Consider the following 24,371-nt stretch of genomic DNA (forward strand, 5'->3'; position numbering starts at 1 on the left):
GGTGGGGGGAGCGGCGCGTGGCATGGTCCCGGCGGGCCGCAGAGGGTAAGCGGCGGTCCCGAAGGCCCAGAACTCCGAGGACTCCCGGGTCCCAGCGCCTCAGATCCTGGAGGCTGGGATGACGGAGGAGGGGGTCTAGGTGTGCCAGCTCCTGGGATGCTCCAGTGAGCAAGAGACGATGGGAAAGAGCAGGGGAGCGAGGCCGCGGGAGTGGCCCGGGAGCGGACGGTGTCAGGTCTGACCAGAGATTAGAGACGAGATCGGTCCTGTCCGGGTTCGGTGGCTGCCCTCCTTCATCTTGCAAGATGGGGCCTGGGAAAGGACAGGCTGAAAAACTGTGACGCTTTAGTCTAAGAAGACAAAAGCCAGCAGGGTAGGAGATCAAACGCCATTAAATCCCCAGAGGGGAGGCCGGGGCGGGTGAGGATTTGCATTCCCAGAAAGCCCCACCTGGGAGACCCAGGGGACCCGGCAGAGCCATAGGGAGGGTGAAAAACTTGCATTTCCGAATTTACACGAATTCCCACTCCCCACCACCTCCTCATATCCCCCTTCTCTTGTATTTATTAGGGGGAGGTGAAAAGCCCACCTCTTAACCCATTCCCTGCCAGAGTTTGCTTTAACATCTGCCTAGAACAACAGCATATCACATTTTGCAGCAAACGTGATTTAGGCGGAGAGAAAAGCATTTCTAGAACCGAACGATAGAGAAAGCTCACTGCAGCTGCAGAGAGACACTGCACGCACGCATGCATGTGACGGCAACGGAGCCTCGGTGAGGCCGTGTGTTCGCTTTAGTCACATGGCCCTAAGCAGTGAAGGGCAAGCAGTTTCGCCTGGCTAGAATGGAGGCGCCGCTGGGGAGGAGGGGGCAGGGTAGATGGAAGCCCACCTTAACTCAGGATACTGGTGTAGATACTGCGCAGTTGGACAGAGTATGGGGTCTCCACATCATGTGACTCCCCTGACCTCTGTAAAAGGGATGCCCCACCCCCCTGCCAGGTCCAATGTGCATGCAAGGACATGGACACAGGCTCTAGCAGAGGGTGGCGTAGGGTGGGGTGTGGGTCCCCAGGGTTGGCCCCTCAGCAGGGTGGGGCTGGCCACTTCTGCTGACTCAGGGACATTTCCAGGCCTAGCCTCAGGGCCAAGTGGCTCATTGAAAACAGCTGCTCCTCTTGGCTCTCGGCCCTGCGGGCGGCCCTTGGCTCTCCCTGGGATGACCCCTTGCCTCTGCGTTGCCTGGGGAGGGGGACCGACTGTGGAGAAACTCAGAGGCTGGAGGCCACCCTGGAGGACCAAATCTGGCCAGCTCCCAGGGCTCACCAGCAGGCCCCTGGTCCCCAGCTTTCTAGCAGCTGAGCTAGGCAGGTCGCTAGGCCCTCGGTCTTTGTTCCTGCTGTTCCCCCAAATTGGAACACCCTCTTTGTCCTGGTCTGTGCTGGAGCCTTCCAGGGCTGTGTTAGGCATGCCTCTCATTCAGCAGATCTTTGTGGAGAGTCTGCTGCGTGCCAGGCACTGTGCTAGAATTAACTTCCCCTCAGCTTCCTTCAGCGTGATGTCTTCAACTTGTAACAGGGAGCAGCCGTCTCCTCGAGGTCAGACCTCTGGCTGCCTCCGCTGCTGCGCTGAGTCCGGGAAGCCACAGGGACAGCTGAGAGTCTGCTCCTGAGAGACAGAGGCTGTGAGGCTTTGCCGTGAGCCTCAGGACTCCACCAAAGCATTGCGTGTACCTTTCAGCAGACGGGAAAGGAAAGGAGGCCACAGTGACTGTCACCCGGGAGGGAGGAGGCAGGTTACTCAGTGTGGGGCAGATAGCTTTAAAACCCAGTTGCCTCTGAGCACAGAAATAAATCTCCAGGGTGATGACCTGGATGTCTGAGAAGCAAGAAAGTGTGGACTCCACATTGAAAGAGTCCTGTCACACTTCAGGTATCTGGAAAATCCATTTCGACCCAACGCCCTCACCCCCAACCATGAAGTATAAATTAGGTCTGACAGTTTTGCACACTTGTTGATGTGTTGCTTGTAACTTTTTCATGGATTGCTTCCTGAGTTCTGCCTCTCTAGCTTCGGTATGGCTCTAGAGGCCATACTGTCTAATTTCCCCGTGGTGCCTGGTCCAGTGCTTCATAAGTGCTTGTCATCTGCATGGATGAGAAAGCCAATGGCGGAGCAACCAGAAGGGTGATTAGGAGGATGGGGTGGTGTCCAGCCTCCAAGTACCTCCTCTGACATGGCTCAGATGCTGCAGCCAAGAAGCTCATTCCTGGTCTGACAGTCAGAGGGGATCCTGGAACAGTAGCCTCCCAGGGAGCAGTGAGAACGAACCAGTGTTCCAGACTGGGAGAAAGGGTCTGGCTCCAAGACATAGGGTTGTGTGTTTATCAGGATTCTTTTGGTCATGAGGACAGAAACCCAATGCAAACAAGCTCAGCAAAGAAAGGGAATGAGGCCGCAAGTGATCCTGAGTGACTCACAGGGTGGAGGGAAGGGCTGCAGGAGCTCAGGGACTCACTGGACGTCCAGCACCACTCGGACTCACCTCTCCTTTCATCTCTCAACTCCGCGTCTCTTTCTGTGTTATCCCCTTTCTTGCCTATAGCAGAAAGGTCTTTCCCTCATAGTGAGAAACATGGCCATTGGCAGCCCCAGTTTACCTATCTCAACAGAGAGAGAAAACGTCATGTGTTCTGGGGGGACTCTGGTCATTTTAATTTGAGTTGTGGCCAGGGGGATGGACACTGTTCCTAGCCAAGAGTGAGCCTTCTGCCCACTCACATAGCCACAGTTGCAGGAAAATTATAAGTAGTAGGAAGAAGGGCACGGGAAGTTTGTTCGGCAGACAAAATCAAAAGGTCAGAGACTATGGGCTGCTCAGTGAGGGCAAGGATTCTGTTATCATCTCCTTATTTTCCATGCGGAGCCCAGCGCCTACCAGACCATAGGATGATAGAGGCCGGATCATGTCTGTACTGTTCACCACCGTACCCTCGGTGCCTGGGACCATCATGCCTGGCACCTCTGAAATTCTCAATAAATGTTTTTGAATGAATGAATGGATGGATGACATCCTGTTGATACTCAGTGCACAGTTCCCTGTCTGGCGTCATTCATTTATTCACTCAGTGAACAAGTACATAATGAGCCGCAGCTTGGCCCATAGCTCTGTGCTAGGCATGGTGTGGTTGTCAACAAAACACGAGAGGCTGTCTTTGTCCTTGGGGAGGGCCATACCAAGGTCCTAGTGAGGGGCACTGTCACGCCCTCACTGACACCTGCAGTGTGGAGTGAGGCTAGGAGGGGGTAAGCCTGGAGAGGGCCTTCTCAGGATGGGGGGCATCAGGCCTCTATACTTGGAGCTCCTTCTGCTGCTTCCTGTGTGCTTGCTGAGAGCATGGATGCAAAGAACCCAGAGTCAGTCTCAAAACGCCTTTGTTGCCTTCCCTCTCCCCTTAGCATTTCCAGCTCGGCCAAGGCTGGACTTGAGCTCTTCCTCCATCGAGCCCTGGAGATAGAACCTCCTTTCTGTGAGGGCCTAGGCCCACCTCTCGACTTTGGGAGGAAAACGCTCTCACAAGAGCCCCCGGCCCCCAGTGTGGCAGAGTCCCTGGGATCCACCTCCAAGAATTCCTCTCGGCCTCCCCTTTTGCTTTGTGCCTCTTCTGTAGGCCTGCCTCTCCTCCCAAATTCCTCGTCCTCTTCTCATTTGCTGCCAAGGAAGTTCTGTGACCGCATTCTTCACCTTCTGCCTCCTCTGGATCCTCAGTATCTTCAGAGAGTCTGCCTGCGCCTGGAAGGCATGGCTCCCTCCTACGCCCCTAGACACCCGGATTTTAAGGGCTTGTTTGCCCTCGTGTCTTGCTGTGTCCAAACCCGCTGATCTCTAACCAGCACGGTGAGGGATGTTTCCTTGTGACCCCAGCACTGCCTGGGACATGCTGCACACATAGCGGGCACTCCGGGAAGATTTGTGGATTTGAACACAGAACCTAGGACGTCAGAGGGAGGAGGGGACTTGCAGCCATGATTCATGTGACGAGGAGGAAACTGAGGCCTTGAAAGTTATTGCGACTGGGCGTCCTAACCTCTTCCCCTCTCTGGGCCTCGGTTTCCTTATCTCTTGAGTGAAGGGAGGGTAGCCTGATCCTGGAATTGCCTCTCCCGACTGACACGGACCTCTTTTGGACTCTTCATTTGCCATTTGTTATGACTGGCAGCCCGGCCGGAATTACTTTGGTTCATGTGTGGTTTTCTGGCTGGGGCGGAGGGAAGGTACTGTCCGCCTGGGCTGCTGTGGGCTCTGGTGACATTTTGGACCACACTGTCCAGTCCTATCTCTGAGAAGCATTTATAAAAGCAAGCACGATTTTCTCCCTTTTCCGGTCCCAGGCCCTTTCCCTACCCCCTGCCAAGGGCCACTCTCTGTTACTACTGACTGTCCTCGCTGGAGTGGGGTTTCTGAGAATCAAATCCCCAGTCCCGAGAGGAGCTCGGGCAAGCCTGGCTCAAGGCCTGGGGCCAGTTTATGGTTCCTAGAGGGTGGTTGGGGAGGAAGGAGGAGGTTGAGGGGCGGGGGCCCCGAGGGAGGAGGATCAGCTGTGGCAGTCACCCTAGTGATCCTTCAGGAGGTCACCTGTATCTTGCCCAGAGAGGGCCCCCATCCCGGTGTTGTCAAAGAATGGAGCACCCAGCGTCCCCGCCCCACCAGCCTTGCCGCTGTGGTGTTTTGAGTGCTCAGTGACAGGAGCCGTGCCCACTCTGCCTTAGGAAAATTAATCTGGCACTTAGGACAAGCAGCAGAAAGCTAGACTGGTGGGTTTTGATTGTTATCTGGGCATGAGATCCATCCCTTCATTCATGTGTTCGTCGGTATTTATTAGGTGCTGCTATGTGGCAGGCAGAGTTATAGGTACCAATAGAGAAGACAGAAAATCCTCGGCAGCCTGTGAACAAGGGGAGACACAGAAAATAACCAACAGCATGTCAGATAGCGAGTCTGGTCCTGGACGTGGCAGGTGGTGTGGATCAGTCCAACTCTCTGGCCAAGAACGCTCATTGACTAAGATAAAATATAAAATACAGTGGTTTGAAGGCCCTGGACAGCAAACAGAACCAGGCAGGTGCTTGGGGCCATTCCCTCCCAACAGTCCTTGAAAGAAGAGAAGCAGATGAAGAGACTGGCTCATTTAAGCAGCTTCCCGGACCCTGAGAGAACTGCCCTGTTTGAAGAGTTCACACAGAAAGTGGCACTTTTACTGGTCAGACTTTGTGGCCACCAGAAAAGCTAAAAATTGAGAGGGAAGATCTTGGAGAGGAAGGAGCCATAGAGCTGTCATCCTGTCATCCTCCTGAAATCCTTGGCGGCTCCTTAGCTGGGCGTGGGCAGGCTCTGAGGACCCGGCAGGAGACAGCCGCTGGGAGGCAGAAGTGTCAGTTGCTGCCTGGTGCTGAGGAAGCTGAGGGTGGAATTCAAGTTCCACCAAGTTGGAGGAGCTCGGTAATTGCCTAAGGTGTTCGTTTGGAACTCCAGAAGGGCCTCACCTTGTGATTAAACCGGGGGCTGAGGGCCACACCCTAAAACTAAAGGAAAACCAAAACAACCCCACCCTAGCAAAGCCTAAAACCAAGACCCAACAGGATCAAGGTGATCCATGAGTAATTTACCTGCTTGTCAGAACAAAACTCAACATTCTTTTTAGGAAAATAAAAAATCCAGGCTCCTTATAACATATCATCCACAGCATCCAGTATATAATAAAAAAAAATTCAGACTCCTTATAATATTATCCACAATGTCCAGTATATAATAATTACTAGACATGCAAGCGGCAGGAAAAAGTGACCCATAATCCAGAGGAAAAATAGTCAGTGGGCCCAGCCTCACAGCTAACCCAGATGTTGAAAAAAAATATCAGATAATAATAAATGCTGTGAAGAGAATTATAATCAGGGGCCAGCCTCGTGCCCCAGGGGTTAAGTTCGCGCACTCTGCTTTGGCAGCCCGGGGTTTTCCCGCTTTGGATCCTGGGCGTGGACGTGGCACTGCTCATCAAGCCATGCTGAGGCAGCATCCCACATGCCACAACCAGAAGGACCTAGAACTATGTACTGGGGGCTTTGGGGAAAAGAAGAAGAAGAAAAAAAAGATTGACAACAGATGTTAGCTCAGGTGCCAATCTTTAAAAACACAAAAAAAGATCATTCTGGCTGGCCCTGGAGAACAGCCTATAGAGGGGTGATGAAGCCAACATGGCAGAACAGAAAGAGCTTGGGGTTTGGATTCAGAAGATTGGGAGCAAATTTCAGCTCCATCTCTTACCAGCCTTGTGACTCTAGTCAGATCATTTCACCACCCTTAGTCAATTTCTTTACCTATAATAATAATTTATAGTGATCTTATTATGTACCAGACCCTGTTCCAAGCACTTTACACGTATTATCTCATCTAACCTTTATAGGAGTCATGGTGAGGAAAATGAATCAGAGAGAGGTTTAAGCAACTTGCCTGAGTCACACATTAAGTGGCAGAGCTGGGATTTGAACCCTAGCAGTCAGATTCATGCTTTCGAGGCATGAAAACTATCCTGAGGAGCTGGTAGCTAGTGGATGCAAATGTTCTTTGGAGACCGGGCTGTGTGGTATGTGTGTGTTGTGTACTAAGGGGCAACCGAGGAGCAAGAGGAAGGCAGTGAAGTTGGGTGTCAGAGAGACCGGGGTTTGCTAACTGGCCGTGTAATACTGGGAGTGGGTCACTTCGTGTCTCTAGACTCATGTCAGTTTCTTGCTTCCTTACTCTCCCTTTCTTTCTCTTTCTCTCTCTCAACACCTTTAAGATATAATAACAGCTTTAAGATATAACAGCTTTGAGATATAATTCACATATTGTAAAACTCACGCATTTAAAATGTGCAATTAATTGGCTTTTAGTATATTCACAAAGTTGTGCAACTATCATAACAAGCTAATTTGAGAGCATTTTCATCACCCCCAAAAGAAACCGTGTACCTTGTAGCAGTCACTCCCCGTTCCCATCACCCCGGGCCTGCCCCCAGACAACCATGAACCTACTTTGTATAAATTTAAGTCTCCATTTCTAATCTGTAAAGTCGGTGTGCTGGGGACGAAGTCACGTCTTCCATGGGGTGCTCAGTGAGCTGATGGGTGAGAAGATGCAGGATTGGGGAAGCAGAGAGCTAAATGCCATCTGAAAAATGAGTGAAATGGTTATGGGGGGCATGAATGGTTGGGTATAGGGGGTGAGTGGTTTGAGAAGATTCTAAATGAGATGAAAGGATGGAGCCAGTGGAGCTGAGGGGCAAGGGGTGACATGAATGACTCCACGCAGGAGAAGAACTTTGGCAGAAAAACCACGCCATGTAACAGACATTGGGATAAAGGTCGCGATGTGGTGTGTGATGTAAATGCCTCCGCCACCCCGCATGAGATCGTCAGAAAAGTGTACAGTATACGCTCGCCATGTGCAGTTGGATTTGCTTTTGGGGGTGGGACAAAGGGCCGAGTCCTGCCTCCAGGTGGGCACGGGGCCAGAACAGAGGCTGGCATGCAGGCTGTGCCTCAGCTGGGCACAAGGGGACAGCAGTGCCTCTCACTCCCACCTCAAAGGGCCAGAGTGATGACTGAGTGAGCTAACATGAGAGAAGGCTGACAACTCGTGCCGGGCACATGGTCAGTGTCTGTGGGCGGCACTGGCCATCGAGGGCCATTGAGAGAGCCCTTGTGGTGGCTTCATGTCCTGCCTTCCCTTCCAGAACCCAACATCTTCCTCATCTTCAGCCATGGACTGCAGGGCTGCCTGGAGGCCCAGGGTGGGCAAGTCAGAGTCTCCCCAGGCTGCAACGCCAGTCTTCCTGCCCAGCGCTGGAAATGGGTCTCCCGAAACCGGCTCTTCAACCTGGGTACCATGCAGTGCCTGGGCACAGGCTGGCCGGGCACCAACACCACAGCCTCCCTGGGCATGTACGAATGTGACCGGGAGGCACTGAATCTTCGCTGGCACTGTCGCACACTGGGTGACCAGCTGTCCCTGCTCCTGGGGGGCCGTGCCAGCAACACTTCCAAGGCTGGCACCCCTGAGCGTGGTGACCAGACCCGCAGTGGCCAGTGGCGCATCTATGGCAGTGACGAGGATCTATGTGCTCGGCCCTACTATGGTGAGAGGCTGCTTGCAGGAGAGGGATGGGGCCTCTGGTGTCAGGGGGCCTGCAGCCATAGAGGAACAGACTCCGGGCTGACAAGGCCTTTGGTCTCTGCAGCCTCTGGCACTCATGTCTTTAGTTGTAATGGGAAGCATTTTTGAATAATTAAGAAAAGTAACTTCAAAACATTTAATTTACTTTATTTATTTATCTATTTTGGTGAGGAAGATTGGTCATGAGCTAACATCTGTGCCAATCTTCCTCTATTTTATATGTGGGGTGCCACCACAGCATGGCTTGATGAGTGGTGTATAGGTCCACACCTGGGATCCAAACTCACGAGCCCTGGGCCAGTGAAGTGGAGCATGCGAATTTAACCATTACACCACTGGGCCAGCCCCTTAATTTACGTTTTAAAAAATTGCAAAGCTATGACATGCTTATAAAGACTTCAAGTAGTACAAAAGTTTACAAAGTAAAATTAAATGAAAATTCCCTTCCCCAGGCCCACTCTCCAGAGAGACCCAAGGTTAACACCACAGATGTCGTGATCCCCATTTTGCAGGGGTGCACAGGGACCAGTGTCACCCAGCGAGAGGCCTTTCATGGTGGGCAGCTCCATCCTGGGGGTCCTTTTCCTGGAAGCTACCCTGAGTTCCAAGGTGGAACTTGGGCAGGAGGGGCGCACAGTAGGGAGGCTGGAGCCCCTGGGCTGGGGAGCTGAGCAGGGATTTCTTCAGGCTCTGACCTCTGTGGGTGACTTGGAGGCCGCCTGACCCAGCTGGATTTTGGACAGGCATTACGGACATTGAGGGAACCTCTTCCCAGTCCTATGGGATGAGCAGCAGGACCTCTCCCAGGCTCCTGGGCTGACCTGACGGCAGAGGGAGCCTTAAAGCCACTGTCTGGTGCTACTGCCACCTTTCCCACTCTGTTGATCCCTGCCCCCAGCTCCCACCCCATCCCCCACCCTGAGTTACAGGGGATTTTCCCTTGGGGGTGGGAGGGGCAGTTTCTGGGGTCCGGATGCCAAGAGCCTGGCTCCCCTCTCCTGCAGAGGTCTACACCATCCAGGGGAACTCCCATGGGAAGCCGTGCACCATCCCTTTCAAGTATGACAACCAGTGGTTCCATGGCTGCACCAGCACGGGCCGCGAGGACGGGCATCTGTGGTGCGCCACCACCCAGGACTATGGCAAGGACGAGCGCTGGGGCTTCTGCCCCATCAAGAGTGAGAGCAGGGCTTGGCGGGCGGGCCAGGGGGCTCCAGGTGGGAGGCTGGCTCCGAGGGACCTCAGTGTGGGTGGCAGAACTTTTGGGACTGGAGTGAGAAGCAGCTCCTCTTTGTAGCATGGAGCAGCCTATGTGGGATCTCTGCATCCTTGAGAGACCCCCACGTGGGCCCTGAAGGAGAGGAAGGGGGAGGGACCCATGTGTGGCTGTCATGGTGGCAGGTAATGACTGTGAGACCTTCTGGGACAAGGACCAGCTGACCGACAGCTGCTACCAGTTTAACTTCCAGTCCACGCTGTCCTGGAGGGAGGCATGGGCCAGTTGCGAGCAGCAGGGGGCAGATCTGCTGAGCATCACTGAGATCCACGAGCAGACCTACATCAATGGTGAGGGGCGGGGGAGGGGGGGGCGGCCAGCCCTCGGGTACCAGGCTGATTGGCTGGGGTCTGACCTGCCCTGGGGGCCCGGAGACGGAGGGGCAGGAGCCTGAGACCTGCTCCCCACTTTTGGAGGGCCCTGAGCCCTTCTGGGGGGGTAAGGATGCTGTTGACATGGCAGAGTGAAGGACAGGATGAGGTGATCCCCTTCTCACTGTCGCCCTCTTGCTGTCAGGGCTCCTCACTGGCTACAGCTCCACACTATGGATTGGCCTTAATGACCTGGACACCAGTGGAGGCTGGCAGTGGTCGGACAACTCGCCCCTCAAGTACCTCAACTGGGAGAGTGGTGAGGCGCCAGATCGGGGCACAGGGTAGCTGGGCCCCCCAAAGGCACGGGGCCCCCTCTTTACTCCTCTCCTCCCTTACTCCAGGCAAGCAGTTGGGGGGTACGGGGCGTTCCACCCCCTGCTGGTTGGGGCCCCACTAGGCTATGCGGTGCCTTTGTCTGGATTAGGAACTGATGCCCTTTCCCCAGGGCACAGGGCACAGGGCCCGGGGTGTGGACCTCATTGCGGCCCCACTCACCCCCTCAGTTGCATGCACCCGTTCTTTCAGGGCACCAGCAGACTGGCCAGGGAGGCGGGTGGGGCTACTGCCGGTTGCTGAGTAGAGGGTTCAGGACCGTGTGGGCCCAGGTGAGAAGGCAGCGAGGGCCCCGCGGTGCCCAGTGAGGGAGGGCTGGGCTCAGTGCTGGGCATCTCCAGCTGGCCCAGGCTCCCGCGGGCGCAGAGGGAGCAGGAGCTCCTGAGCAGGGCTCCCGGGGCCCGGTGTGAGTTTCTGTCTCCTGGGGCGCTGGCGCCCTGCCCTCCCCACAGATCAGCCGGACAACCCGAGCGAGGAGAACTGCGGAGTGATCCGCACGGAGTCCTCGGGCGGCTGGCAGAACCGCGACTGCAGCATCGCGCTGCCCTACGTGTGCAAGAAGAAGCCCAACGCCACGGCCGAGCCCCCGCCTCCTGGTGAGCACCCCCTCCCGGCGCGCCGTGGTCCCCGCAGCAGGGTGGGGGTGGGCTCGTCAGGGCCACAGCCAGCCCAGCCTCACAGCACAAGGTGTCTCTGATCCTCTCTCTTCTTATGTAATAACTAAAGTCTGAACAAATTGCAATGTGCTGTTAATTCATTCAGGGAGCATTTGTTGAGAACTGTGTTAAATGCTGGCGTTATTCACTGTGTCCTTGTGTCAGTCACACAGTCCCCCGGAGGTGACAGACATCACACACAATTGGAATATCCTGAATTATGAACTATTATAAGAGTACATGTAATAAATTTTAGAGGAGAAGAAATAGCTAGAGAAGAAAGTGATTAAGCTTCTGAGAGTTAAGCAGGGTTTAAGGAAGTGACATTTGATTTGGGCCTTTCGAGTTGAGTGTAAGTTTAAAAAGGCATGAAGAGGTGTGAGGGAAGGGCATTCCTGGCGGAGCGAACTGCATGTGCAAGGGTGTGGAGGCATGAAAGTACTCAGCAGCTTTAAGGATGGCGAGTATTGCAGTCTGGTGGGAGTATAGACGCTGAGTAATTACAGTGTGGTCCAGCAGCACAGCATCACCCGGGAGCTTGTTGTAAATGCAGACTCTCAGACCCCACCCCAGATTAATTGAATCAGAACCTGCATTTCACAGGATCCCCAGGCAATTCTTGTGCAGGTGCAGTTTGAGAAGCACTGGCTTCGAGGGCCTGGGGAAGACAACAGTTCAGAAAGGCAGGTTGCAGCCAGTCCCTGAAGGGTCTTGGCTGCTGCGTGGAATCTGGGTGGGGCCAGGTGGGCTGTCGGGAGCCTCTGCAGGTTTTTTCAGGCTGAGAACGTCTTGCTCACATTTGTGATTCACAGGGACAGAGATGGCTCTGGGGCCTGTGGAGGAGCTGGGGCAATGGACAGGGCACTGGCCTGGGGACTCTGCCCCTCACTGGTGTGTGGCCTTGGGCAAGCAAGCAGCTTAGTCTCTGAGGTGCAAATTAAGAATAAACTCGTGTAGAGTGGTTCTAAGGCTGTAACCTGGCCTGGCCCAAAGAAGCATCTCCACAGGGGTCAGTGGATGTCTAAGCGTAGGCTGGAGGGGCTACTGCAGTAATCCTGGGAATGGTCAAGAGGGGATTTTTATAAGGAAAATACGTCGAAACCAGAAAAAAATCACAAACCCATAGAAAGTAAAGAGCTTACGCTGCAAAACTTCTGCTTCTGACCGTTAAAGTGCTGCCAAAGATTGATTCAGGGCTGTCAGCCACTGCTTTCTCCCCTCCCCTCCTAGGGGGTCAGGAGCAAAGGCTTAAACATTGGCGCCCCACATCCTAGGCACCTCACCTCTAGCTGGAGGGAGCCTGGGGCAGGCACCATTCCAGGTCTTCCCAGAAGCTGCTTCCTGAAGGAGGAGAGCCCACGGGAGGGCCCGGTGTGGGCAAGGCTAGCCTATCTGTGACCTTCTGTGGGACTGGCGCCTCGCCAAGTCCTCTTTCATCCCAGCCCACGTCTCTCTGCATGAGGCATATTTTCTAGGCAGTTTCTTGGGTGGGTTCTGCCTTCCAGGTCTCTTCACTCAAGGCATGTCATTTCGAAGGCAGGTGCCATTGTGACCCCAAAGCATCCACATTGCCTGAGCTCCCTTCCTCCCACAGCCCAAAGCAAGACCCCTCCGGTCTGAGTACCCACTAAACTCCAGTTCTGTCTGGAGCCTGAACACCCACTAAACTCAGATTCTGTCTGGGGCAGGAGCCTCGGGTCTTAGCTCAGTGGCCGACAAGAGATGATTGACAGGTCCTGAGCCAAGGAGCAAGCCTGCACAGGCTCTCAGCCCTACCCACTTTGCCATGTCTCCAAAAAGCAGTATGGCTGGACCCTGGAGTGTCTCCCAGAATCCCAGTCTGGGGTGATGCTCTGAGTGGGCATATGCTCTCCCGCCCCGCCAGGCAGGCTCCTGCCCGAGCCTGACATTGTGGGTGGTTGGGGAAGTCTTGTTTTCACTTGCCAAGGCCCAAGTGAGGGCTTGTTTGCTTCAGCTGCCCTCGGACTTGATCCCTAGAGGGTGAACCTGAAATGCACGGAAGTGAGGGCGAGGAAGGACCTGGAACCCCTCGGTTTCTCAGCCCTAGGATACAGGGAGAGGAGCTGGGGATAGGGGAAGGAGCAAGAGGGGAAATCCTAGCCAGGGGATGCCTCCCAGTCAGCAGTGACTTCGCGAGCTGCCCACCCCGTGGACCCCGTCTTCCCACTCCCGTCATCCTGCACTGCCAGGGCCAGCACCGAGTCCACACTGAATAGGTGTTATTTGAGATAATGATGGTGGTTTCATTTATTAAGCAAGGTGCACATGAGTGAAGTTTGAATCTTATAGCAGGAAATCCCATTTACAGAGAAGAAACTGAGGCTCCTGGGGCTGGGCTGGCCCCAAACCCTGCGCATCTCTTTCTGAGAGCCCCAGCCAGAGGGCCTGTCCTGTCTTGGGTGGAATCTGCCACCACCCCCCGGGGCTCTGCCTCTGGGCCTCCAGCAGCACTGGAGGGTTTTGTCTTTTCAGCATCATTCAGCAATCACACCTGTCCTGGTGGGAAGGGCTGCTCTGGGACAGGTTTGGGGAGGAGGTGACTTTGGGGCCCTGTGTTGAAATCCAGTGGGTCTGTGCCCAGTTCGGGCAGCTTGGTCCCTGAGCGGCGGCCTTGTTGGTCTCTGCAGACGTATGGGCCAACGTGAAGGTGGAGTGCGAGCCCAGCTGGCAGCCCTTCCAGGGCCACTGCTACCGCCTGCAGGCAGAGAAGCGCAGCTGGCAGGAGTCCAAGAAGGCATGTCTGCGGGTCGGGGGCGACCTGCTCAGCATCCACAGCATGGCCGAGCTGGAGTTCATCACCAAGCAGATCAAGCAAGGTGAGGGCCGCTCGTCTACCAATCTGCCGGGAGGGCGGGGCCTCCCGATGCCATCCTGCCCAGGAGGCTCAGGGACTGTCCCTCCCTCCCCTGCTGGTGGCTGCGGCTGACCTCTCGGTGTGTCCCCCCCCTCCCTGCTGCACCCCCAGAGGTGGAGGAGCTGTGGATCGGCCTCAACGATTTGAAACTACAGATGAATTTTGAGTGGTCAGATGGGAGCCTTGTGAGCTTCACCCACTGGCACCCCTTTGAGCCCAACAACTTCCGGGACAGCCTGGAGGACTGTGTCACCATCTGGGGGCCGGTGAGAACCCCCCTCCCTATCACAGGGTCCCAATACACCCCCAGCCTCCCGGTGCTCTTCCAGCCGAAGGACGTCCTATTATCAGCACCTGCCCATAACCCCCCCCATTGCCTCTCAGAAGCCCCCTCACCTCCCTCTCCCCTACCAACCCTCCACGTGGAGAGACTGCCAGGATTTGAATCTCCTCTCCACCTCCAACTAGCTGGGTCACCTTGAGCAAGTTACTTAACCTCTCTGTACCTTGGTTTTCTCATCTGTCATTGGGACACTAATGGTGCCAACCTCAGAAGGTGATTGGGAAGATTAAAGGAGTTAATTCTCCTGAAGCCTGAGCATGTTCCCTAGTGCCATCTCAGTCTCCTGCCCACTGCTCTTCCCTTCTGGCAGGTGGCATCTGACCCCACGTTCTGTGGACATGCTCCACAGGCAGGGCTGCTCCATGCCAGCCCTGGCCTCAGCCCCCCCAGCCTGGGACCCTGTCTCCTCAGATTATGGGGTGACAACTGTCTGCCATTGCTCTGGCTAGCACGCAGGGTGGGTAGATGAAGGAATTGACGCAGGGCTTCAAGCATAGAGAAGAGACTCTTCAAAAAGGGATGAAGCCAGAGGGAGAGACTGCCCACTCCAGGGACAGACAGGACATTCTGCTGTGAGATGCTGCAGATGGTGCCGGGGCCTGTAGAAACAGAGCCATCTGGCATAGGGGCTGCTATTTAAGAATTTATAAACACTTATTTGTCGAGTGTGTACGTGCCAGGCATTCTCCTGGGGCCTGGGACACACAAACACCTCCACCCTCCAATAGAGCTAAAGGCAGATGAGCTGCTGGCCACGAGGCTGGGACACTGAGGGCTGAGGAGGGTGGGGAGGTCGGCGACTCAGTTCCTCTCCAGCCCCATGAGCTGCGATGTGGGTTTGGGCACACGGCTTCTCCTCGCCCTGGATCTGCAGGGACTGGCGGGACACCTTGCAGAACTAGGAATCGCGATGTCTGTCCTGCCATCGGTTACACTCACAGTCTTAGCCGATTTGTCCTTGATGTTTGTGAGCTGAGCTATAATTTAAAAGAACACCTTTTCCCATTGAGACGGTGCTTGTCGAAGTTTTAGGGCATTTGTGTATCAACTCTATATGCTCTCATCAGCCCCGTGAGGCTTATAGAACTAATTCTGTCTCTCCATTTTACAGCCCAGAACACAGAGAGGTCAGACCTTTTGCTCAGAATCACACAGCAAGTCAGTGGCAGGGCCAGCTCTAGAAACCAGGTTTTAGGAAGAGTTTGGGAGAACTGGGGTTGTGAGTTGAGACTTCCTCACCCTGTGTCCCTAGGAAGGTCGCTGGAATGACAGTCCCTGTAACCAATCTTTGCCATCCATCTGCAAGAAGGCAGGCCAGCTGAGCCAGGGAGCCGCCGAAGAGGACCATGGCTGCCGGAAGGTGAGGGTGCTTCTGGAGCTGGGCGCTGGATGGGGCAGCCAGAGGGGCTGCCAGGGGAAGGAGGGGGTGGATGGACTCCTGCAGCCTCCCACAGCGTCCTCCCTTCCTTGGCACACCCTTCCTCCCTCTCTCCAAACTGCTCTGTTGTGATGTTGGATAAGGTGGGGGCGGGGAGCTGTCTGGGAGGAAGCAGAGCTCCCCACCCACAGCCTTGAGCCCCCTCTCCACAGGGAAGCCACTTCCTAGGGGCAAGGAGAACAGGAGGTGGGTGTGGGCAGGCCCCCGGTCTGGCCCAGTCATCACCTGAGTGGAGGCTGCCTTGCGAGCCCGGGTCCTCTGTGCACCCCCAGTCCTGCTTTGCCACCTTTGTCTGCTGGCTCATACCACGCCATCTGATGTAGTGTGTGCTTGTCCATCTTCTCTGGAGGCATGAGGCCATTCTGGTGTCTCCCTCCTTTTGTTCCTAGCCCCAGGGGCTTCCAGAAGATGTTCAGGGAGAGAGGGGATTAGGGTAGAATGGGGGGATAGGCGAGTCGGGGAGTGAGTGTATGAATGAGGGTGAAAGTGGGTGATTGACCTGTTTCCCTCCTCCAGGCCCCCTCTCCCTGGCCCCCAGCAGGGGTGTGAGTGGTGTGGACGGATATGGGGAGGTTGCTCCTAAAGGACACTTTGTGGTGTTTTGGCCCCTGCCGGCTCCATGTGCCGAGGCCATGCTCTTCCCGCCAGGCCCTTGCTGCCAGTCTGGCTCCTGGCTCTGTTTTCCTTTGGATTAAGCCCCCTTGCCACACCCTACCCCACCTGTACCCCAAACTCTCCTCCAGGGGAGGAGCAGGAAGTGCCAACAGGTATGACCCCCAGTGGGGAGGGAGGAGAGAGCAGACAGGGGCCCGGCTGAAAAGTCTGGGGGCCATGGTCAGACTGGTGCAGGGGCTCTGCCCGGGCTTGGGTGAGGTGGGGGGTGGGAATTACTAACTGCCTGGGCACCAGGGCCGGCCTGGAATCGGGGGGGTGGTGTTGGACCGCCACAGTTAACACCCCAGGAGAGCCTGGGGTCTTAGCGCAGCCCTGCTGGGCATATGGGGATATGCCCCTCACATACACACACACAGACACAGACATGCACACACATATACACACACGCACACCCCTGATTCTTTGCCTCCTGCCCTGGGGGCTGCATCTTTTTCTCCCAACCTCAAGCCCACCCTAAGTCTTCCTACTTCAAGGCCTCCTAGAGACGGAGGCCCTCGCAGGCTTCTGGTGTCGTCTTAGGAGGAGCAGGGCTGTGGCAAGGACAGGCGCAGCCCCTGTGCTGTAGGTTCAAGCCCAGACTCCACCTTGTACTGTCTCTGTGCATGAGGTTAGGTCACTTAACTTCTCTGAGCTTCTGTTCCTCAGCTGCAAGGCGGGAGTGGAGAGCCCCTCAGGATGGCCCAAGGGGAGAGGGGTCTGTGGGGTGAAGCCTCACATGGCCTCCTGGAGCAGTGGTCTCTCTTCTGCAGCTTTGCTCACAGTCTGCACTGCCCCCCAACCGCAGGCACATGCTCCCCTTACTCCAGCTTTTCCAGGCCCCCCGAGGATTACCCAACCACCTCCACATCCTGGAAGCTCTCCCAGCTTTTCAGCTCTGGATTCCCAGCCAACTGGCAATTTTCCCACTGCGTCTCTTGGTTTAAATGCCCGAGAGAGGAGTTCGATGGGCCACATCTTTCTGCGCCAGGCCATGGGTCAGCCGCCTTTGGACCATGCTTCCACCCCTGGTCTGGCAGTTGTGTGTAATGGTGGGAGGGGGAGTGTGGAGTGACAAGATGCAGAACACAGCGCAGGAACAGCCATGTCTGATGTCAAACCAGTCCTCTCTGTCCTGCGCCCAAGCCTGTGGCACATTCAATGATGTCACTAATAGCATCCCGCTGCCTCAGGACTTAGGGATGAGGGAGGGGAGCCCTTCCCACAGATGCCCCTATTCTGCCCACTCTCTCGAGCCAGGGTTGGACGTGGCACAGCCCATCCTGCTACTGGCTGGGCGAGGACCAAGTGACCTACAGTGAGGCCCGGCGCCTGTGCACTGACCACGGCTCTCAGCTGGTCACCATCACCAACAGGTACAGGAGAGGGCAGGTGCCGGGGCCAGCGCTCACCCATGTCCTGGCCTAATGTGGCCCCTCCACCAAATGGGGTAGCATCCTGCCATCAAGTGCAGAGGGACCTGAGGTTCTTTGAGCCTCAACTAGCTTCAGCACCTTTTTCTAATCTTGTCACAAGAATGACTCATTTATTAAGTGACCCCAGAGTGGGGCAGGGGCAGGTTTAGGTGTGGGCTGAATGCCCAAGAGAGACAGGCCTTGGCTGTGTCTGATTTCCTCTACTTTCTTCTCAGCAAAGCATGCAAGCACAGACAGTAGAAGGGCAAGCTGGGTTGTCACCTGCAGGGTCCTGAGGGGTCCCCACTTCCCTGAGCAAGTTACTGGTGCCGCACAGCTCCTAGGGCAGGGCTTCCCTGCCTTGACCAGCCTCTCTCCCGCAGGTTCGAGCAGGCCTTTGTCAGCAGCCTCATCTACAACTGGGATGGCGAGTACTTCTGGACTGCCCTGCAGGACCTCAACAGCACCGGCTCCTTCCGTTGGCTCAGTGGGGATGAGGTCATGTACACCCACTGGAACCGGGACCAGCCCGGTGAGCCCCCCTTCCATGGCACTTGGTCAGCCGCCTTCTCTGACTTTCTCTGGTGAAGCCGGGAGGCTGCGGTGGCCCCACCCTGCCAGGACTGAGACCCAGGGCTTCCCAGTAACTCATCATTCGCACAGTTTGGTGAAGTGGTTAGCAGCCAGGCTCTGGAGCCAAATCGCCTGGCTCAGATCCTGACTCTGCTGTTTATCAGCTAAGCATCTTTGAGCCTCTGTTTCCTCATCTGTCAAATGGGGATAACGGTGCTTTCCTCATAGGGTTGATGTGAGGCTTAGATGGGTTAATATATGTAAAGCTCTTAGAATAGGGAGCACAAGACAATGCATGATATTATGGTTATTGCTATTTCACATTCTTTTTTTTAACCCTTTCAGTAACCTAATGAGGTAGATGATGAAACAGGCTCAGAGAGGTTAAGCCACTTGCCTAAGATCTCACAGGAGTAAATACAGAGCCAGGGCCCTGCCTCCATTCCTTCCCCCAACCTGGGCCCCCGACCCCATACAGCGTGTCTCTGCAGAGGGGGGCCAAGCTGGTTCCCAGTATGAGGGCTGGGCTGATGCCCTGAGGGGCTGTGAGGGAGGGTCAGACCGTAAGTCCTCCGTCTCCCTTCTCCCCTTCAGGGTACAGCCGTGGGGGCTGCGTGGCCCTGGCCACAGGCAGCGCCATGGGGCTGTGGGAGGTGAAGAACTGCACCGTGTTCCGGGCTCGCTACATCTGCCGGCAGAGCCTGGGCACGCCAGTGACGCCTGAACTGCCCGGGCCAGATCCCACGCCCAGCCTCACCGGCTCCTGTCCCCAGGGCTGGGCCTCAGACCCCAAACTCCGGCACTGCTATAAGGTGGGCAGCCTGTTGGCACGGGGGCAGGGAGAGAGACGAGAGCAAAGAGGCAGCTCGCCTGGGGGTGTGGTCCCAGGGGGACCCAGCCACGGTCTGGACCACCGGCCCGAGACACGTCTCCCCACAGTGGGCTGCAGACAGAGAGAATTTCTTGTGAAACTCTTGTCAGTGGAACCTGAGGCCTGGCGCATAGAGGGTGCTCCATAAATGTTTGAGGAACTGAAGAAACCATAGAGATCATCAGTTCAGAGGTTCCCAAATGTTGGGGCCAGGCTGGCTGCTCTTCAGAATTGCCTGGGGAGCTTGATAAAAGTAAAATCTTCAGGCTGCCACTATGGAGATTGGAATTCAGGAGGGTGGGCTTGGTAATTTGTATTTTTAAACCCTGCTGCATTTGGGAGCCACTGATGTAGTCCAGGGTCTTTTAGTACGTGAAGAAACTGAAGACAGGGGGTGGGGGGAAAGGACTTGCCCACAGCAAATTGTGGCTATGCTGTGATAAGAGCCCAGACCTCCCGCTGGTTAGGGGGACTGGGCAGGGGGCGTTCTCTAGGAACTGACAGTGCCAGCTCCCCTCCCCTGGGGCTCATTCTCTGATAAGCAGGATTGTCTTAGCTAGTCTGGAGCCCCTGTCAGTGAGGCTCCAGCACCCTTCCCCACTGCTGTCACAGGAGGGCAGGTATCCCCTAGGGAGGTGGGCCAGTGGGCAAAGCTTGGACAAGTGTACTCTGCTCCTGTAGGTGTTCAGCTCGGACCGGCTGCAGGACAAGAAGAGCTGGGTCCAGGCCCAGGGGGCCTGCCAGGAGTTGGGGGCCCAGCTACTGAGCCTGGCCAGCTATGAGGAGGAACACTTTGTGGCCAACATGCTTAACAAGATCTTCGGGTACTGAGCCTGGGGCGGTGGGCTGCCTGCACGTGGGTGGGGTTCTTGGTTTTGCTGGGCACGGGGCAGGGTGAAGGTGACCACAGTGAGGGCTGTCCGAGGGCTTGGAATGACCTGTGTATCTGCTACTAGTGCCCGACCACCTGTCCTCCCCTGGAGTCAGGGACCGTGTGTTGCTCACCAGCATCACAGGGGCAGCGACAGCCCCCTCAGACTCACATACTTGTGCACAAGTAACAGCCCTTCCCATCCCTCCTTCTCCATGGCAAAATCTTTGCAAGCTGATCCAAGTTGAACGTTTTCCCCCATACCCTACACATTCCTTAATAACCCCCACTCAATAAACAGCTTTTCCTGAGAGACAGGAGAAGAAAGGCTACAAAAGTGAGCATTTGCCCATGGGGTCCCTCTGAGACCCCATCTCTGTCCTGTGGGCTCCCAGCCTCCTCTGACACACAGCACCTTTACTCCCTTAGCGTTGGGAAAAGTCCAAATGGATCCAGGCTTCCTGAGATCTTAATTCCAGGGCTATCTCCTCCCAGCAAACATCACGATTACATTATTTGAAGAGTAATTATAATAGCTAACATTGATTGCTTCTCACCGTGTACCAGGTACTACACTAAACATTTAATTAATCCTCATTCAATCCTCTCATTAACCCTACGAAGTAGACGTTATCATTGACCCTTGTGGGTAAGTAGAAAGGTTGGGCTGTTTGCCCAGAGTCCCAGAGCTGGTCCGTGGGTGAAGCAGGACTGGAATCCAGGTTTACCTGATTCCACAGCTCAGGTCTATGCTCCATCCCGATCGACCTCCTAAACTGCCTCAAGTGAAAGCCTGCAGAGGCTCCTTGACCCTGCCGGGGCAGACTCATCCCAAAGGGAAGCAAGGGAAGGGAGCCAAGCCACTCACCACCCCTGGAGCTGGGCACCCAGTCCAGCTCTACCCAGTTGTCTCTGGGAGGGAACTTTTAAAGGCGGCCCACAGCCCGTGAGCGCCTGAAGGGCAGATGGAAAGGGCCAAGGCCCCCGGGACCGCCCGGGTCACAGCTGCAATGGGCTCTCGCACCTCTCATCCCCTCTTCTGTCCCCACCCCCGGCTTGGGCTGAAGTGAATCAGAGCCTGAGAGCCACGAGCAGCACTGGTTCTGGATCGGCCTGAACCGTCGAGACCCGGGAGGGAGGCAGAGCTGGCGCTGGAGCGACGGCCTGGGGGTGAGGGGGCCTGGAGGAGGCGAGACAGGCGGTGGGCGGGGTCTGAGTGGGCGTGGTGTGACTGTGGGCGTGGTCTCTGGGGCGGGGCGGGGCCTGGAAGTGGGCGAGGTTTAGCAGAGCTAGGGCTTCGGGCCCGAGCTGGCGGGTAAACGAAAGGGGCCCGGGGCGTCACAGTCCAGGTTGGGTTTTCCCAGCTTGGGCTGCGCCGCCTGTTGGTCTGTTTTGGGGATGGGGCCAGCATACGCCCCGTGCCTGAGAATCTCCCACCCCGACCTCTTCAGTTCTCTTACCACAATTTCGACCGGAGCCGGCATGACGACGACGACATTCGGGGCTGCGCAGTGCTCGACCTGGCCTCCCTGCAGTGGGTGGCCATGCAATGCGATACGCAGCTGGACTGGATCTGCAAGATCCCTAGAGGTTGGATGGGGTGGCGCTAGGGGACCAGGGATGGGGCGAAGGGCGGCGGGACCGGGGGTCCAGGGGAGAGGCTCCTTTCGCCGCAGTGTCTCTGTCTCTGTTGTCCCCGTAGGTGCGGACGTGCGGGAACCTGATGTCAGCCCGCAAGGTGAGGCCCCCTGCCCACCCTGCTCCCCATGGCGGCGGGAGAGGGGAAGGGGCGTCGCCTCCGGGGCGGGACCCGGCCGGGACAGACGAAGGGGGTTAGGGGTTCGAGCCGAGAAAAAGGGAACCAGAGGCCTGGAGCCCTGTGGGCCTTGATCTCGAAGGAGGGGCAAGCTTGGGCCTGGAGCCCGGAGCGGTGCCTGCCCGGGGTCCCATGGGCTCGCAGGTCCCCATGCCGTGGACCCTAGCCTGGCCGCCACTCCCATGCCCGCGCTGCCCCCACAGGCCGGCGGGAATGGCTGCGTTTCCAGGAGGCCGAGTACAAGTTCTTCGAGCACCACTCCACGTGGGCGCAGGCGCAGCGCATCTGCACGTGGTTCCAGGCCGAGCTGGCCTCCGTGCACAGCCAGGCCGAGCTGGACTTCCTGGGGCACAACCTGCAGAAGGTGGGCACTCGAGCGAGCCCGGGGCTACGGGCAGGGGATGGGCAGGCCCCGGAGCAGGGGAAGGGCCCTGCCAACCCTCACCTGCCCTCCTGCCCGCTTGCTCAGTTCTCCCGGGGTCAGGAGCAGCACTGGTGGATTGGCCTGCACACCGCAGAGAGCGACGGGCGCTTCAGGTAGGCGCCCACCTGGGGCAGCACGTGTGGGAGGGGGTGGTGCCAGATGGCCAACTTTGACCCCAGACAGGAGGTGGGGAGGGAGCACACCCTCACATTAAAACTGGTTTTGAATCCAGTTCTGCCCTTGTTTGGCTTGTGGCCATCAGCAAAGGACTTAACCTTTCTGGGCCTTGGTTTTCTCATCTGAAATTGACAATAATGAGGCCTGCTTGGTGGGATTGCTCTGAGGATTAGAAATAAGATATGTGAAGTCCTTAGCATGGCATCTGGCACATTACTGGGCACTAAATAATGGCAGGTCATACTGTGCTGGGGTCATTCGTGAATAAGTCCCCCTCAGGACATGGGCAAGAACATATGATGTCCAGAGGAGCCTCTTTGTATTCAGTGCCCATCTCGCATGCATGAGGGGGCCCGAGGCGGGCAGGACCAGGAGCACACAAATATCGGAGCACACTGTTACTCTTGGACCCCAGCTCTGGGATTCTCAGACTTCGTTTCTAGTTAGAGAAGTGAGTGCCTGGGGAGGGCTGGGCCTTACCTGGAGGCACCATGCTTTGGTCCCCAGCTGCATGGAACTCAGTAGCCCCACTCTTCAGCCTGCAGCCCCTGAGCCCCTGGACTTGGGCCCTTCCCTGCCCCCTTTCCCGAGGCCTTCACTGCTGCAGACAGGGGAGGTCGGCCCCAAGGCCAATGCGGAGTCACCCCTGCTCGGTGCCATTGCAGGTGGACAGATGGTTCCATTATAAACTTCATCTCCTGGGCACCTGGCAAACCTCGGCCCATCGGCAAGGATAAGAAGTGCGTGTACGTGACGGCCAGTAGAGGTGAGGGCAAGAGGAGGGCAGAGAGGAGAGCCTGGGCAGGGTCCATCAGTCTCCTCTCATTCTCTTTGTTCCCACAACCCAAGAAGGGCTAGACCCAGAGAGGGGAGGGCTTGTCCCCATGGTCCCCCACGCAGTCACAGAGGGCTTGAGCTCAGAGCTGGACACAGAGGCCTGAGCCCCAGCCCAGCCACCTCTCAGTGAGGCGAGGGTGCTGCCAGCCCTGCCCTGCACTGGGGATGACTCCCTGTCCCCTCCCTTTATGCAGAGGACTGGGGGGACCAGAGGTGCCTGACAGGCTTGCCCTACATCTGCAAGCGCAGCAACAGCACCAGAAAGACACAGCCCCCAGACCTGCCTCCCACAGCCCTGGGGGGCTGTCCCTCTGGTTGGAACCAGTTCCTCAACAAGGTAGGAGGTGGGGAGGGGGCACCCAAGGAAGTCAGGGGAGAGGACGTGAACTTGGGAAGGGCAAGCCTCAGGAGTCCTGGCTCTTTGGCAACGTCAAAGTCGTGGCCTCTTGCCTGTACCCACCAACCTCTTTCCTACTTGGCCCCAATGCCAGGGCCGGACTCCTTGGGAAATAACTCAGTGCAGTAGCACTTTCTAATCCACCCGGATGTGAGGTTGTCCATATGGTTTGGTGAGTGTTCTATATCAGAGGTCACCAAACATTTTGATAACGAATTCTTATTCGTAAAACAAAATACTGAATATACAAGGTATGTGTGTATACATCATATACGTGTATAAATAAACTATATTTATTTGCTTCCATACTAATGTGACTGATGTTGTATGGAGTAAAATATGCACAAGGACAAAACAATATAAAGTATAAGCTAAAGACTCAAAAATAGTATTTTACGTTAAAAAAACTTTATTAGTGGTATGAAAAAGACTTTTGTGTTCACTCAGAAATTGTCAACTATAATAATTATTGATATTTGAATAATTTTAATAAAGGCAAAGTAATTGCATATACTTCATTATTTTTAAAAATTTTTGTCTAGGGGCTGGCCTGGTGGCATAGTGGTTAAGTTCGCACACTCTGCTTCAGCGGCCCAGGGTTAGCAGGTTCAGATCCCAGGCGCAGACTTAGTATGGCTTGTCAAGCCATGCTGTGGAGGCATCCCACAGAAAATAGAGAAAGACTGGCACAGATGTTAGCTCAGTGACAATCTTCCTCAAGAAAAAAAAGAGGAAGATTGGCAACAGATGTTAGCTCAGGGCCAGTCTTCCTCACACACACACACAAAAGTCTTGGTCTGACACTTTGTGATTCATGACTTCACAGATCTTG

At 55.8% G+C, this 24,371-nt stretch overlaps 1 protein-coding gene across 5 annotated transcripts in view; it reads left to right on the forward strand.

Moving 5' to 3' along the window:
• MRC2 (mannose receptor C type 2) overlaps nt 1-24,371 on the forward strand; it is a 50,394-nt gene that overhangs the window by 18,889 nt on the left and 7,134 nt on the right. For all 5 annotated transcript variants that reach the window (XM_046675595.1, XM_046675594.1, XM_046675593.1 and 2 more), the window contains exons 2-20: nt 7,773-8,174; nt 9,217-9,390; nt 9,614-9,778; nt 10,005-10,118; nt 10,648-10,791; nt 13,500-13,688; nt 13,838-13,992; nt 15,322-15,429; nt 17,419-17,534; nt 17,957-18,105; nt 18,741-18,958; nt 19,699-19,841; nt 20,956-21,058; nt 21,340-21,478; nt 21,591-21,626; nt 21,908-22,068; nt 22,174-22,241; nt 22,971-23,071; nt 23,337-23,479. In XM_046675595.1, coding sequence (XP_046531551.1) covers nt 7,773-8,174; nt 9,217-9,390; nt 9,614-9,778; nt 10,005-10,118; nt 10,648-10,791; nt 13,500-13,688; nt 13,838-13,992; nt 15,322-15,429; nt 17,419-17,534; nt 17,957-18,105; nt 18,741-18,958; nt 19,699-19,841; nt 20,956-21,058; nt 21,340-21,478; nt 21,591-21,626; nt 21,908-22,068; nt 22,174-22,241; nt 22,971-23,071; nt 23,337-23,479 — 2,828 coding nt within the window. The remainder of the gene's footprint in view (nt 1-7,772; nt 8,175-9,216; nt 9,391-9,613; nt 9,779-10,004; nt 10,119-10,647; nt 10,792-13,499; nt 13,689-13,837; nt 13,993-15,321; nt 15,430-17,418; nt 17,535-17,956; nt 18,106-18,740; nt 18,959-19,698; nt 19,842-20,955; nt 21,059-21,339; nt 21,479-21,590; nt 21,627-21,907; nt 22,069-22,173; nt 22,242-22,970; nt 23,072-23,336; nt 23,480-24,371) is intronic.

The sequence above is a fragment of the Equus quagga genome, chromosome 11, assembly GCF_021613505.1.
Source record: "Equus quagga isolate Etosha38 chromosome 11, UCLA_HA_Equagga_1.0, whole genome shotgun sequence".
Taxonomy (NCBI): Eukaryota; Metazoa; Chordata; class Mammalia; order Perissodactyla; family Equidae; genus Equus; species Equus quagga.